The sequence below is a fragment of the Ovis canadensis genome, chromosome 11 (assembly GCF_042477335.2).
Source record: "Ovis canadensis isolate MfBH-ARS-UI-01 breed Bighorn chromosome 11, ARS-UI_OviCan_v2, whole genome shotgun sequence".
NCBI classification, from domain to species: Eukaryota; Metazoa; Chordata; class Mammalia; order Artiodactyla; family Bovidae; genus Ovis; species Ovis canadensis.
In genome coordinates, this window is record NC_091255.1 from 43,353,520 (window position 1) to 43,369,648 (window position 16,129).

Genomic DNA, 16,129 nt, shown 5'->3' on the forward strand with positions numbered 1-16,129 from the left:
GTTCCACCAAATAGAAATAGGAAACTCCCTTTCACATAAAAGCTGTATGTGAAAAACCTGCAGGAAACTTAATACTCAACAGTGAAAGACTGAAAGCCTTTCCTCTAAGATCAGGAACAAGGCAAGGATGCATAGTCACCACTTTCATCCAACGTGGCAGCGAGATCTAGCCAGAGCACTGGGATATCACCCTGCTTTCTCCATCCATTCATGTGTGGGTCGATGTTGAAGCTGTTTCCACATCTTGGCTATTGTAAATGGTGCCACACCAAACACTGGAGTGCTAATTTCTCTTTGAGATCCCAAATTCAGTTCTTTTGGATAAATACCCAGAAGTGAGACTGCTGGATCATACAGTAGTCCTATGTTAATTTTTTTGAGGAATCTCTATACTGTTTTCCATAGCAGGTGCACCATTTGGTGGAGGGAGTAGCAGGTACTCCCACCAACAGAGTACACAGGTTCTGATTTCTTCACCTCCGTGATAACAGCCATCCTAGCATGTGTGAGATGATACCTCATTGTGGTTTTGATTTACATTTCCCTGATGGTTAGTGATGTCGGGCATCTTTTAAAATACCTGTTGGCCAGCCATGTCTTTGGAGAAATGTCTGTTCAAGTCTTTAGCACAGTTTTAAATTGAATTATTCTTTTAATTTGTTTGCTATTGAGTTGTAGGAATTCCTTATATACCATGGAAATTATCCTCATCTGATATGTGGTTTGCACAGACTTTTTAAAATACAGTTCTTTAGAGCAGTTTGGGTTCACAGCAAAATTGAGGGGAAGGTACAGAGTTCCCATATACCCCTGACCCAAGACATGCATTTGTTACAATTAAAAAACCTATGCTGACAGTTTGCATAGACTTTAGTAAATACTCTGTATTAATGGAGTTGGTTTACTCATTGTCGTATTTTTCCTTTTTCTTTAATTCTTTGAGGGTGTTTGTAAGAGTCATTTTGAAGTCCCTTCCTACTAAATTCAACTTCGGAGTCCACTCGAATTACTTCCTATTGGCTTGTTTTCCTGCACACAGGATATACTTTCCTTTTTCTTTGCATGTTGGTAAGCTCTGGTTGAATACCAGGCATTTTAGATAATAAGAGTGCAGCAACTCTGCATTTTATTTTGTCTTTCTGAGGTTGCTATCCTTTGGAAACTTAGCTGGACTTAAACTCCAGCATCTCTTCCCCTGCCGTGAGCAGCCCCTAGTGTGTCTGCTCAGCTTTTAATTTTCATCTGTTTGTAGCAGGCACCTGTGAGTCTTTCAAATGTGGGAGTCACTGGTGATTTTAGTTTAACCCAAATACTTGGAGCTGCAGGCCTCACACCCTGCTGATCTGTCTGTGGGTGTGGGACACTCTCAAGCCTCTGTTGCTTTGACTTCTCCCTGTGCTTTCATGGGTCATTCCCCCTTGTCTGCTGCTGCCCAGTCAGCCAGGGCTGTGTGGAGACCATGACTTGGCCCTTTCATGGTCCTCTCACTCGCAGGGTGTCTGTTAGACTTCTAATTCATCTGCTGCTTGCCCCAACATGGACTGCAAGCTTGGGCTGGTGAGACTGTGTGTTATCATAGTTCATTCACAACCGAGTCCACCATATTTTGCCAGCAGACCTGTAGGTTTCTGCAGCCAATCCCAGCATAATTGAAGTCCATCCATGTTGTAGTCAGTCAGTCAGTTCAGTCACTCAGTCGTGTCCGACTCTTTCAGCCCCATGAATTGCAGCACGCCAGGCCTCCCTGCCCATCACCATCTCCTGGAGTTCACTCAGACTCATGTCCATCGAGTCCGTGATGCCATCCAGCAATCTCATCCTCTGTCATCCCCTTCTCCTCCTGCCCACAATCTCTCCCAGCATTAGAGTCTTTTCCAATGAGTCAACTCTTTGCATGAGGTGGCCAAAGTATTGGAGTTTCAGTTTTAGCCTCAGTCCTTCCAAAGAACACCCAGGACTGATCTCCTTTAGAATGGACTGGTTGGATCTCCTTGCAGTCCAAGGGACTCTCAAGAGTCTTATCCAACACCACAGTTCAAAAGCATCAATTCTTCGGCGCTCAGCTTTCTTCATAGTCCAACTCTCACATCCATACGTGATTACTGGAAAAACCATAGCCTTGACTAGACAGACCTTTGTTGGCAAAGTAATGTCTCTGCTTTTGAATATGCTATCTAGGTTGGTCATAACTTTTCTTCCAAGGAGTAAGCGTCTTTTAATTTCATGGCTGCAATCACCATCTGCAGTGGTTTTGGAGCCCCTCAAAATAAAGTCTGACACTGTTTCCACTGTTTCCCCATCTATTTGCCATGAAGTGATGGGACCAGATGCCATGATCTTCGTCTTCTGAATGTTGAGCTTTAAGCCAACTTTTTCCACTCTCCTCTTTCACTTTCAAGAGGCTTTTTAGTTCCTCTTCACTTTCTGCCATAAGGGTGGTGTCATCTGCATATCTGAGGTTATTGATATTTCTCCTGGCAATCTTGATTCCAGCTTGTGCTTCTTCCAGCCCAGCGTTTCTCATGATGTACTCTGCATAGAAGTTAAATAAGCAGGGTGACAATATACAGCCTTGACGTACTCCTTTTCCTATTTGGAACCAGTCTGTTGTTCCATGTCAAGTTCTAACTATTGCTTCCTGACCTGCATACAGGTTTCTCAAGAGGCAGGTCAGGTGGTCTGGTATGCCCATCTCTTTCAGAATTTTCCACAGTTTATTGTGATCCACATAGTCAAAGGCACTGGCATAGTCAATAAAGCAGAAATAGATGTTTTTTCTGGAACTCTCTTGCTTTTTCGATGATCCAGCGGATGTTGGCAATTTGATCTCTGGTTCCTCTGCATTTTCTAAAAACAGCTTGAACATCTGGAAGTTCATGGTTCACGTATTACTGAAGCCTGGCTTGGAGAATTCTGAGCATTACTTTACTAGCGTGTGTGATGAGTGCAATTGTGTGGGCATTCTTTGTAGTAGTGTGTATCAATGGTTTCTTTTTATTGCTAAATAGCATTCTGTCGCATTGATATGGAAACATTTATCTATTGAGGGACATTTATGTTTCCAGATTTGAGTTATTACAAGCAAGCCTGCTGTGAACATTTGTGTCCAAGTCTTTGTGTAGAATGTGTTTGTGTGGGATGCAGCGGGAGGGCTGCACCAGATGGAAGGTGTGTGCCTCAAATTTTAAATAAACTTTTAATTCAGAATAACTTTAGATTTCCCCAAGAGTTTCGAAGATCGCACAGAGTTCCATTTACCCCTCAACTCAGTTTCCCTTCCTCCTAGCCTCTTCCTTTACTTTCATTCCTTAACGTGAAGAAACTGACATCGGTACATTATTAGTAACTAAACTCTAGACTTTTTTTGGATTTCACCAGCTTTTTCATGTTTCTGTGTCCGGATCCAGTGCAGGGCACACAGGTGTGAGGTCTCCCCAGTCTGTGCTGACCCGTGACAGCGTCCAAGCTGGCTCTTTCTTTCGTGCCCTTGGCCGACCTGAACAACACTGGCCAGGCGTCCCGTGAGAAGTGAAAGCAGTCCTCTAACCCGAGCTTCCCGTGGGTTTTTTCTTCTGACTAGACCCGGTCACAACTTCGGGAAAGACGGCCAAGCCTCTCAGGCACTCAGACGGGACCCTTCAGCCCATTTTCCGCGTGTGAGGGTTGCTGTCCTTTTTCCGCAGAGGGCGCCCCCCACAACCCCAAGTCCCGGGCAGCACCCTCAGGACAAGCATCCACGGATCACGAGGGATTCTTCTGTCGGGCGGAGCAGTTCCTCTCTTTCCTTGTTCATTCACTCCACCATAGAGGATGCACATTTACACCTCGGGTACAAGCCAGTTCTGCATTATTTACGCGGTCCTCGCATTGTTCCAGTTTGGACCTTTGTGGGTTCCTCGCCACTGCCACCTGCATCCCTCAGGGCCAGGTGCGCAGGCTCAGTGGGCGATGGCGCTGACTATGCAGACGCATTCGGGAGGCGGGAGGTGGGCACGCAGACGCACGCGGGTGGTGAGCGGTGGGGGCGCAGGCGCACTGGGAGGAGGCGGCGACCTCGTAGGCATGCGCAGTTGGCAGTGAGCGCATAGCGCAGCAGGCGGGAGCACGTGGGCAGTCGGTGCAAGGTTGCGATGGGCTGCTGGCTGCCTGGCCCTCACGCAGGCGCAGTTGGCGGTGGGTACACGTGACCTGCTGGCGTGCAGGCGCAATGGGTGGCTGGCGTACGTGCGTGGCAGGCACGCAGGCGCAGGATGCGGCCAGCGTACGTGGCACGTGGGGCCTAGGTACGTGCAGACGCCATGCGGCCGTTACGTTGGCAGGTGGCTGTGGTGGCGGCTGCTGGCCTCGCGCTGGCCTTGGAGACACTGCCCACCATGTTGCGCTGGCTGTGGGTCAGGCGTCGGCGGCGACCACGGCGCGAGGTGCTGTTTTTCCCATCACAAGTGACCTGCACAGAAGCCCTGCTGCGGTCCCCGGGTGCCACACCCTCGGGCTGCCCGTGTAGCCTGCCCCACGGCGAGAGCTCACTGAGCCGCCTGCTGAGCGCCCTGCTGGCCGCCCGCGTCAGTCTGGAGCTCTGCCTGTTCGCCTTCTCCAGCCCGCAGCTGGGCCGCGCCGTGCAGCTGCTGCACCAGCGCGGGGTGCGCGTCCGCGTGGTCACCGACTGCGACTACATGGCCCTCAACGGCTCGCAGATTGGTCTGCTCCGCAAGGCAGGTAGGCCGGGCGCTGGGCCACGCGAGGTGGAGGCAGGACTGCGGGGCGCTTGGGGCAGCGTCGGAGGACTGGGGAGACACTCGCGTCCCTTGGCAGCCGTCCGGGGTGTACAGAGGAGCTTCTGTGCAGAGTCTTCAGCCCGAAACCTGGGCATGAACCCCGGAGGGGCCGAGGCTGAAGCAGGTCCTCAAGCAAAGCCTTTCAGGGACCTAGAAGTCTGTGTAGGGCACAGGTGTGCAGAGATGCAGCGTTGGCTTAAGGACCAAACGGAGGAGAAAGTGTTTTCTCTTAAATTCACTAGTGAATCTTCTTTGGGGGCATCTGAAATGAATATTTAAAATAAGGTAAGACGTGGAGCTGAAATGGTTAGTTAGTGAGCAGGTAATTTGTTTCTTCAGCTGCCAAACGGCAGGGAAGTCAGGTCTCTGGCGGACCTGCCTCTCACTGGAGTGGGAACGATGAACCCGGGAGTATGAGTAATTGCGAGGATGTTCTAAGTTGACACCTGCCTTACTTGGAAACTCCTCCGCCTGCCCCCGTGTGATGCTGTGTCCTGCGTGAACGATTAGGAGTCCGAACCTCTTGCCCTTCCCTGGGTCACTGAGGCCCCTGCAAAGGTCATTCTTGCATTAGCGACCGTTTGACCTGCCTGTTCTCATGGCCACTGTGCCAGGCACGTGGGGCCCTTGAGAACTGTCCTGGCTGCTCTCAGCTCACCTGGGGTGGGAACATGGGTGCATGCTACCCTGGTCCTCATGTCTGTGCAGGGCGGGATGGAGACGATGTCAGTGTGAGGACGTTGACTTCGGCTCTTCCTGGCAGCTTTGCGATCCTATGTTGGTTCTGTTGTTGGCGAAGCTTGGCTGTTTCAGCACAGCCGTTTTCTTGTAGAGAATCGTAGGGCCTCAGATTTGGCAAGAACCTTGAAGGGGCCCCACAACCAGATTCCAGCTAACGCTTGACTGTCTTCTGAGGGCGTCCCTGCGGTTGTTCTTCTCTCACTGCTCAGCCGTCTCCTTGTGACTGGACAGGTTCCAGGCTCCGGGTCCACAAGTGCAGAACAGGACTGTACCGCAGGGAGGTCTGGCAGAGCAGGAGCCCTGGAGGTGCCCGGGAGGGTCATGGGTGGGGCGCAGACAGCTGCTCTGAGGAGTCACCTGCGTGAGGGCCTGTTTTGTGGTGCGAGGAGTGACAGGCAACCCTGTGGCCGAGGTGCACATGTTGAGGCGGGTGCGCGAGGGGCCCTGAGCCTCAGCAGGAGGGGAGGCCGCGTCAGCTGGGTGGTCACGGGGCCAAAGCTTAGGCCTCAGGTCTGGGGCCTGGTGTCTTCTGCGCAGGTCCTCCTGGGCTGGTCCCCCAACTTCACGAGGTCCTGATTACATGAGGGGTCTGATTCTGGGCCCGAGGGAGACCTTAGGGGCACGTGAACCCGAGATCAAATGGGTTTTGCTTCAGTCGCTGCTGGCTCGTCTTGAAACCAGTAGTGGAGGGTGATGTGTGTCATATACACGGGAGGGGGTGGGGAGCCTCCCCCAGTCAGGGCTGGAGGCGTTTCCAGAGAAACTAACTCTCCTGTCCCTGCTGCCGGCCAGGCCTTCTGGGGCTGGTGGGCCCGGCCCCTGCCTGGCTCAGCCGCTGTCACCACCCAGACCTGACAGTGCCCGCGCCACTGGACACAAGCAGCAGTCAGTCCTGTGAGCACATCCACGCTGGAGAAGGAGCCAGAGCTTGGGCGGTGGACAGCGAGAGGAGGGGCTGGGGAGGGAGCGGGGGGCCCCGTGCGGGGCGGCCGGAGCCCCTGAGCTGCCGGGCAGCAGTGGCGTCTCGCTCTCTGCAGGTATCCAGGTCCGGCACGACCAAGACCTGGGCTATATGCACCACAAGTTCGCCATCGTGGACAGGAGGGTGCTGATCACTGGCTCCCTCAACTGGACCACGCAGGCCATCCAGAACAACAGGGAGAACGTGCTCATCGTGGAGGACGAGGAATACGTGCGGCTCTTCCTGGAGGAGTTCGAGCGCATCTGGGAGGAGTTCGACCCCACCAGGTTCTCCTTCTTCCCTCAGAAGGAGAGGGCTCGCTGAGGCGGGCTCCAGGCCAGCGGCCCCCAGGCTGGAGTCCTGCCGAGCTCCAGCGAGGAAGGGGGGCTTTCTTGCATTGAGTAGTGACTTTCCTTAGAGAGTGTGGGCTTAGCAAGGACAGAGACTGTCCTGCAGTGGAAGGGAGGTGCTTCGGACTGGGTGCCTCCATCAGGGTTGGAGAGGCAGCAGATCCGAGTCCCTTTCCTGATTCTGATGCCTCCCGGGTCCCCCAAAACTCCCTTGCCCCACCCCCCCATGCTCCCTTGCCCTCCCCCACATCCAGACTTCAGAACCTGGGTGACTAGTGTCCAGAAGCTGCTCCTGTTTGAGCACGTTAGGATTGTAATTTTTGATGTTCTTACATTCAGGGGAGTTTGATTGTCTATGTAGACTTGACCTTCACCATGACACCTGAGGCCGTGCTCAGTATCCCTGAGGCAAGGTGGGTCCTAGGGGTGGCCTCACTGGGCTGTCCTGATTTCTGGCACGGATGTGACATCTTTGAAGTGTTCCCCGCACCCCTCGCCAATGTAGTGTTTCTCTTGATTTAAAGTTACCTTTGACCTAGGATGTCGGACAGGTAAACCCAGACAGAACTCAGCTGAAGTTGTAAAGCATGGTTCTTGGTTGGAAGTCATGTGGCTTCATGGTGACAGTGCTTCTCGCCTGAGCTGGGTCCCCCTGAATAAACTTGCTCCCTTTCCTGTCCAGTTGCGTGTGTGGCTGCCTTTTCATGCAAATAGTAGCTTTGCGGGGTGGGGACAGCATCCAGCCATTTAGAACCCATTGGCTAAGATAGTCTCCCAGAGACGAGTGAAGACCTGGGGGTGTTCCTGGGGGACCCCACTGTCTCCCAGAGGAGTGAAGACTTGGGGGAGCCTGGTGTCTTCTGAGCAGCTGAGCTGACTCCCAGCCATGCTCCTCAGTGGCTGTCCGGCCCGTGGGGCTCAGCGCCCCCAGCCCCCTGTCCGCAGGGCTTGCTTCCAGAAGCACCTACCACCCAAGACCAACCCCACCATCAAGGCTGCTGTTGACAAAGTTGTGAAATGGTTTCATCCCATTAACATTTTATTTCACTTAATTTGATTTATATTGTTTTCATTATAGTTGTCTTTGTGGTAGGAGTTTGAACCTAACCTAAATTTCAGGTAACAGGCATTCTGTCCTGAGGGCCCGAGGAGGCGAGCACTGAAATCAGCCTGCAGAGTGGAGGCTGTCCCTGCTGAGGGTGGGCGACTGCATGAGGTGACCAGAGCCCCGCGCTGACGGGAGAGGCGAGAGGAGGGGCGGCTGGGTCACAGCAGGGCTTGGGCCGAGCCCAGCGTGTCCAGTCCTCCCAATGAGCTGGTGGGGGTCACTGCTGAGGCCGTGGGAGGTCCCAGGCTTCCAGCTGGTGAGGGCGGGTGAGCTGAGCTGTGGATGTGCATTTGGTGCAGAAGACAGTTCAGGCTGAGTCTGGGGCTTTGTCCTGGGCAGCAGTTGTCCAGAGAGCGTCCAGAGCTGCGCAGGCGCGCTAAGGAGACGCTGGAAGTGTAGCTGACATGCCTCGGGGCAGTAACTGGAGGGGAAGAGGCTGGGAAGGGACTTGTACAGTGTGTGTCCGAAGCTACATGCTTTGTCCACCGGATTCTGGCATGAACAGGACCTTTATAGGAGGTAGTCAACCCCAGGAGGCTTGGCAGTTACTCCGTAAGAGAACTAGAGGCGGCCCCCTCTTGCTGCCCTCCCAGCCCTGCCCCACAGCCTCTCGTTCAGCCTGTAGTTGGGGCTCAAGCTTGTCATTTTAACCATGGGACAGGGGTGCAGCCTAACAGCACATGTGGAATGTTGGCACCGTTACACGTAAGATATTTTAAACTTTTGAGAACTTCGTGATAAAAGAAATCGTCCTGGTCGTAATGTGACTCTGCCAGTCTCCCTGTACCTGTCATATTCAGGAGAACGTTGGAATGAAACCATGCAGCTACATTGCTTGCGCTGAACTGCTCTTTTTAAATAGTTTTTCTATTCATTTTTGGCTGTGCTAGGACTTCGTTGCTGCGAGGGCTTCCCTTAATTGTATGGAGCAGGGGTTCCTCTTCCTGTGGGTGCGGGCTTATCGCGGGGCATGGGCTCCAGGTGTGTGGGCTTCAGTAGTTTTGGGGCACAGGTTTAGTTGCCCCTCTTTACCACTGGGCCCCCAGGGAAGCCCCTGAATTGGTTTTTAAAGCAACTGACTCCTTTAAAAATAACTTCATTGAGATTCACATACTATAAAAGACACTATTTTAAAAGTGCGCAGCTGAGTGTATTGATGTATATTAACAGATTATTAGTTGTCAGTATGTTAACAGAGTTATTTGGTTGTTATTTACTATAGTAACAGGGTTGTGCAGCCATCAGTACCATCAATTTTCAGAGCATTTTCTTCACTCCAGAAAGGAACCCATTTCTGTGGGTTTCTCGCTGTGGATGCTTTGTATGATGGAATCCTGCAACATGCGGTCTCAGTGTGATCTCAGTGTGCCCCTCCTCTGCCTAAGTGTAGTGTTTTGGAGGGCCATCCATGTTGAGCCAGGTGTCAGCATTTTTTTGCTTCTATTTATAGCTGAATCATAAGTCTCTATGGACAGATCACACTGTGTTTACCTGTTTATCAATTGGTGGACACTGGGGTTGTCTGTACCTTTTGTCTGTTGTAAATATAATGCTGTAAATGCTCACATACAAGTGTCTGTGTGGACTTGTTCTTGAGTCTTCTGAGTATATACCTAGGAATGGAATTGTTGGGTCATAAAACTCTATTTAACCATTTTATAAGTTGCCAGATGGTTTTCCAAAGCAATTGAACCATTTTATATTCCCACCAGCAGGTATAAGGATTCCTTTTCCTCTGCATCATCACCAGCAAAAAGCTATTATTTGACTTTTTTAAAAATTAGTTTTTAAAATGGAGGTATAATGAGGTACAATATTATGTAAGTTTTAGGCATACAACAGTGTTTCATAATATTTGAAGGTTATAGTCCATTTAGTTGTTATAAAATGCTGACTATATGTGGTATTAAATATGCTTGTAACTCATTTTGTATGCCGAAGTTTGTACCTCTGAATTCACTACTCTCGTCTCCCCTCCCCCTCCCATCTCCCCGCTGTTGGCCACTAGTTCGTTCTGCATATCAAGCCTCTCCCTTTTTTGTTTTTACTAGTCTCTTTTAGTTTCTAGATTCCACGTGTGGTACCATACAGTATTTGTCTTTCTCTGACTTTGCTTGGCATGATACCCTCCATGTCCATGCATGTTTCTGCAAATGGCATTATTTCATTTTTTTTTTAAATAGTAGTATTCCTTTGTATGTATGTACCAGAACTTCTTTATCCATTCATCTATGATGGGCATTTAGGTTGCTTCCAGTTTCTGGCTATTGTAAATTGTGGTGCTATGAACATGGCGGTGTGTATATCTTTCCTAATCAGTGTTTTCATTTGCTTTGAATATATGGCCACAAGTAGAATCACTGGGTCACATGGTAATTTTTAACTTGAGAAACCTCCATTTCTCAAATCCGTCGTTCTCCGTAGCGGCTGCACCAGTTCACATTCCCACCGGTGGTGCAGGAGCGTTTTCTTAGCCCACATCCTCTCCAGCGTGTTATTTGTAGTCTTTACGGTGATGGCCATTCTGACAGGTGTGAGGGGGTGTCTCATTGTGATTTTAATCTGTGTTTCACTGATAATTAACGATGTTGCCAGTTGACCATGTGCATGTTTTATATATAAAAAATTTCTATTCAGGTCTTCCCATTTTTAGATTGGGTGGTTTGTATTTTTTGATGTCAAGTTGTATAAACTGTTTATATATTTTGCATATTAACCCCTTATCAGTCATATTGTTTGCAGATATTTTCTCCTATTCAGTAGCTTGTCTTTTTGTTGATGATATCCTTTGCTTTGCAATTTCTAAATTTAATTAGGTCTTATTTGTTTGTATTTGCTTTTATTTCCTTTGCTTTAGAGACATTAAAAAAATATTGCTACAATTTAGGTTAAGAAGATTCCATCCATATTTTCTTTTAGTTTAATGGTTTCTGGTCTTACATGTAGGTCTTTAATCCATTGTTTTAAAATGGAAGCAGAGCTGATTTACAGTGTTGTGTTAGTTTCAAGGGTACATCACAGTGATTCAGTGTGTGTGTATATATGTGTACATCCATACATATATGTTGCTAACCTTTTTCAGATTCTTTTCCGTAAGAGATTATTAAAAGATACTGAATGTAGTTACCCGTACTATAAGTCATTTTTTAAAAATCTGTTTTACATACAGTAGTGTTTGTTAATCCCAAATTCCTAATTGATACCCCCTTTGGTAACCATGTTTGTTTTCTACGTCTCTGAGTCTGTTTTTGTTTTGGAAATGAGTTCATTTGTATTTTTTTTTTTTTTGAGAGTCTACATAGAAGTAATACATTTGTCTTTCTCTGACTTATTTCACTCAGCATGATAAACTCTGGGTCCATCCATGTTGCTGCAAATGGCATTATTTCATTGTTTTTTATGGCTGAATAATATTCTAATTGTTTGTATGTATTGCCACCTCTTTATCCATTCATTTGTTGATGGGCATTTAGCTTGCTTCCATATCTTGGCGGTTTAAATAGTGCTGCTGTGCGCACTGGGGTGTGTTATCTTTCTGCATTAGCGTTTTTGCCTTTCCAGACGCATGCCCAGGAGTGTGCCTGCAGGATTCTGTGACACCTGTCATACTGTCCTCAGTAGCGGCTGCACCAGTTCACGTTCCCGCTGACAGTGTAGGAAGGTTCTCTTCTTTTCCACACGGTCTCCAATCGGCCCTTATTCCATTTTGAGTTGATTGTTATGTATGGTGTGAGGAAATGTCCTGGTTTCTTTCTTTTGCGTGAGGCTGCCATTTTTCCAGCAACTGTCAGACTTTACATCACCAGCCTGTTGGGTGTGAGGTGCTGCCTTCCTGTGGTTTTACCTTGTGTTTCCTGAAGGACTGGTAACGTTGAGTTGTGTTATTTTTTCACCTTTTATATAGTCTTTGGAGAAATGTCTATTCAAATCCTTTGCCCATTAAAAAAAGTCGCATTGCCTGTTTATTGCTGGCATTGTGGGAGTCTTTGTATACTCTGTATGTTGGTCCCTTATCAGAAGTGTGATTTGCAGGCGTCCCCTCCCACCTGTGGGCAGTCTGTTCGCATTCTTGGTGGTATTGTTGCAGTGTGTGTAATTTATTTTGGTATGGTTCAGTTTATCTGTTTTTACTCTTCCTGTTTCTGCTTTGGTGTCTTGACTAAAAATCACTGCACAGCCAGGAATCACAAATGTTTGCTCTTTTCTCTGAAAGCCTCATATTCAGGTCTGTGAAGCATTGGGGTTAATTTTTGCATGTGCTGGGATGTAGGGCAGTGGTCTCCAACCATTTTGGAACCTGGGACTGGTTTCGTGGGACGATTTCTCCGTGACGGGGTGAGGTGTGGTCCAGGCTGTGGTTCGAGCCTTGGGGTGCAGTAGGTGGAGCTTCACTTGCTCTCCTGCCGCTTACCTCCTGCTGTGCAGCCAGGGACTGGGGAACCCTGAATTAGGGGGTTTGACTTCATTCTCTTGCCTGTGGGTAGCTGCATGTCCCAGCACTGTTTGCTGAAGAGGCTATTTCCCCCCCCAACTGAATGGTCTTGACGTCTTTGTTGAAGTCCATTGACTGTAAATGTAGGGGCTTATTTCTGGACCCTTGGTTCTGTCCCATTATCTGTATGTCAGTCCTCATGCTGGTACCACACCGTCTTGATCCCGGAAGCCTTGCAGTTGTCCTGGGACCCAGTAGAAGGAGTCCTCGCTTCATTCGTCTTCCCCAGCATCGCTCTGGGCCATTGTGCGTTTCCACAGGAACCTTGGGCCAGCTGATCAACTTGATGAAGGCAGCTGCGATTTGTAGGGGTTGCCTTGAATTGTAAGTGAAACTGGAGAGTACTGCTCTTCTAACAATATTGCATCTTCCAACTCATGAACAAGGGACACCTTTCCATTTATTTAAGTCTTTTAAAATTTCTTTCAGTAATGTTTCATAGTTTTCAGTATACAAGTCTTACACTTTAAAAAATGTATCCATTCAGATTGTTAGTAGTGTAGAGCAGTCGGTTTTTGTATTTGAGCCTTGGATCTTGCATGCTAGCTGAGCTCATTTTTAGTTTAATGATTTTTTGGTGGATTCCTTCGATTTCCTGTACATGGGTCCTGCCATCTACAGGTGGACGGTCACCTCTCCTCCTCCTGAGCTCTGGCTGGTCTCCAGCACAGTGGGCAGAGGTGATGAGAATACACATCCTTGTCTTGCTTCTGGGCACAGGGGAGCTTTCAGTCTTAGCGTCGAGTGCGATGGCAGCTGGGTGTTTCATAGCTGTCCTGAAATGTGGAGGGTGTGCTCTTCTGTGCCTCGTTTGCTGTGTCTTTATCGCTTTCCCAGCTGCCGGCTGATTTTTAAAATTGTACTTACATTGCTTTAAAATACAGTGTGTGGTAAAGCTGAACATCACTGGATTAGATCAGTGTCCCAAAGCCATGTGTACATTTGTTTGACCAGAATAATTTTTTAAATGGGTAAAAAGACCATTGAAACATCTTGTCAACAGTTGGACCAGTACTGGAAATGTTTGCATCTTAAGTTTACTTTCGTTACCTTTTACAGATACCATAGTTGATTTCTAATAGTCAAACTTTAGTTTGTGTTTAGCTGAGTGAAAGTTTGGATCCCCACATTTTCACACATTTTATTCCAACAGCCATAGTATTGCTGGGAGTCAGTTTCTTATTTTAAATTTATATAGCAGGTCACAGTCAGAACTTTAAAAATGCAGTAGGATAGAGACTTCACAGAGTATGTCCCAGGAAGGGCACATTCTTTTGTGAACTCATGGTTGTGGCTGGGTGTGCGCGCCTACTAGGTCATAATGTAGGATGTGTGTTTTTTTAAACAGAAAGGAAAGCTGTTGCAGATCCGCTAGTAAAAGGGCAGGTATGGGGCAGTTAGTTCCTTCTTCTGGTTGGTATTTCTTTCCATCCTTTTGGCCCCTTGAAAGTTCCTATAACTGAACCAGCGTGTCTTAATTAGATTATGGGTGTAAAATATTTTTAACTATTCACTGTGTGTGAACATCTGAAATCTCCTGATCTTAAAATGTTGACAGCGCGTCCAAAACTTAAAAAATGGGTTTTGTAAAAGTTAAACCAAAACTCCATTATAAACCTCTAGGTTCCTGACCCAGATTCTGACTTTTGACCTAAATGCTTGTTTTTCCTCGTGTCCTTCTGTTAAACAAAGCCTCTCTTCACAGCATACGAAGGGTGATGCAAAAATAGTTTATTATGACATTGTTTATGTAAAGTTAGGTAATATTTACAGTAGAAATGATCCGCTACATCCATGGGAATCTAGCATGTCACACAAAGGAATAAATATTTTGACAAAGTAACACTTCAGTTTTAGCGAACACTTGATCAGAAATTTTGTTTTTAAAAAAGAGCTTTAAACTAAATGGTAAAAGTTTTGAATTGTCAGAGAGCAGCAAGCTGACCAGACTCTTCTCTTCTTGGGGCCCCTTCTGCCTCCACGAGGGTTGGGCCTCCCAAAGGCTGAGTGCAGCCCTGTCTGATGAACATTCTCTTTTAGCATCAGCACAGAGCGATGCAGGCTTGTTCTCTGAGCACTTGCCCCCTGAATGAGCAGCCGGTGGGGGTAGGCATGGTTGCCGCCAGGGACCACCCACAGACTTGTCGCAGAGGCAGCCGCTGTCTCCATATCCCCATTCTGTCCGGGCCCAGCAGTCAGGCACAGCATGTGTTGTCTTGAGTCTGGGTTGAGACAGTCACCTTGATAGAAGTGTGTCTGTGATGAAAATCTGAGGATTCTAATTGTTAAGGAGACACTTAGAACCTTACATTTTATAAATACTACTTAGGAAAACTCTTATCACTTAACTGGTTTTGAATCCTAAGAGTCAATAGATACGTTGTTATTACTAAGGTTAAATCCTAAAATCAATTGGCTGTGATACAAACATAAACAAGAATGAGTTTTGTGTTCTTTGTGTTCTATTACCAGCTTCCTATGAAATAAACGCAGACGTGTGTCCCGGCTAGCTGTGGAGGCGAGGGTGGGTGGCAGGGACGTCTGGCGGACAGGCAGCATCGCAGGAGGCCCAGCCCCGGGCCTGCGGGTCTGTGTGGTGGAGCAGCGGCAGCGTGAAGCCGCCACACCAGGCCCAGAGTGCGTGGCCCCCACGCGGTCGCGGTGCTGGCAGACCGATGCAGCGGCTGCTGGCGCGGCCCACCCTGCTCGTGGCCTGGGCAGACAGGCGCTCCTGCGCCCTCTTGGTTTTCCCTCAAGACTTTGAGTGACTTTGCCAAGAATGAGGAACAGGTATTACTGAGATCTTTCAGGAGGAAACAGAACCACCTGTTAAATGACTCAGGCTTTATAAAAGGTAGGTCAGTCATTAAAAACGTTGCCTTGTCACGTTGGTTGGCACTGTGTTGTACCCAAGCTGTTTCTTCTCGTCTTAAACAGCGGTGCTTGTATAAGGAGAAAGAGAAACCCACCCACACAGACTGTGTCACAGAAATCCATGGCAGTGACCCTGAGCCCTGTGGACTCCGCTTGCTCTGCATGACGTCCCAGTTCTGTGCAGAGGAACAGGGAGCCACCTGAGGGGCCTGGAGGGGCGGCACCTGTGCGTCCGGGCTGCCGCGTGCTCAGGGAAGGGGAGGCCTTCCCTTTACAGAGGAACTTGCTGTTCTCGAGACTGAGCGTTCGCATCCCTCCTGGGTTTCTGTCCCATCTTCTGTCAGGGTACCGAAACGCATGGTTTCAAGGCCTGCCCTCGGGCTGTGGAGAGTAGCGCCTGGCGAGTGTGGACGTGTGAAGGCAGGAGGGCAGCCCCGCTGCGGGAGTGTCCCAGGCGCCCTGCACGCAGGGCCGCTGGGCAGGCGCAGTGAGGTGGCGGCGGGCCCTTCGCAGGACAGGGCCCTGTGGGTGTCGTCCTCGGCTTGCTCAGGCAGACCCTGAGGGTCACAAGCGCGCATTTGTACAAACTGCCGCTCCCGCTCTGCGTGGGTCTGGATGCTGCGAGTGACAGGCGCCACGTCTCTGGCCGGGGGCTGGCCCTTCCCGCGTTCTCTTCCTCCCACCTGCTGAGCTTCAGCTCGGCCTCCGCCGGTCCCCCCAGCATGGCCACCGCCTCCCCCCACAAGGCCACACTGGTTCTGACGCCCAGTGGCACAAGCCTGAGTGTTGCACTGCAGCCAGCACGGCCACCGGAACGCTGGCCTTCAG

At 49.1% G+C, this 16,129-nt stretch overlaps 1 protein-coding gene across 1 annotated transcript; it reads left to right on the plus strand.

The window, feature by feature from the left end:
* The first annotated feature begins 4,298 nt into the window (after nucleotides 1-4,298).
* PLD6 (phospholipase D family member 6) lies at nucleotides 4,299-7,508 on the plus strand. The gene is made up of 2 exons (XM_069542412.1): nucleotides 4,299-4,716; nucleotides 6,554-7,508. Exons 1-2 carry the CDS (start codon nucleotides 4,299-4,301, stop codon nucleotides 6,799-6,801), a joined length of 666 nt encoding a protein of 221 aa, XP_069398513.1. The 3' UTR covers nucleotides 6,802-7,508.
* The last annotated feature ends 8,621 nt before the right edge of the window (nucleotides 7,509-16,129 follow it).

Excerpts from the sequence above, each read along its gene's own strand:
- PLD6 (XM_069542412.1), top strand. The coding sequence starts at position 4,299 with ATGCGGCCGTTACGTTGGCAGGTGGCTGTGGTGGCGGCTGCTGGCCTC. Across the intron at positions 4,717-6,553 it reads TGGTCTGCTCCGCAAGGCAG|GTATCCAGGTCCGGCACGAC; the intron begins GTAGGCCGGGCG and ends CGCTCTCTGCAG.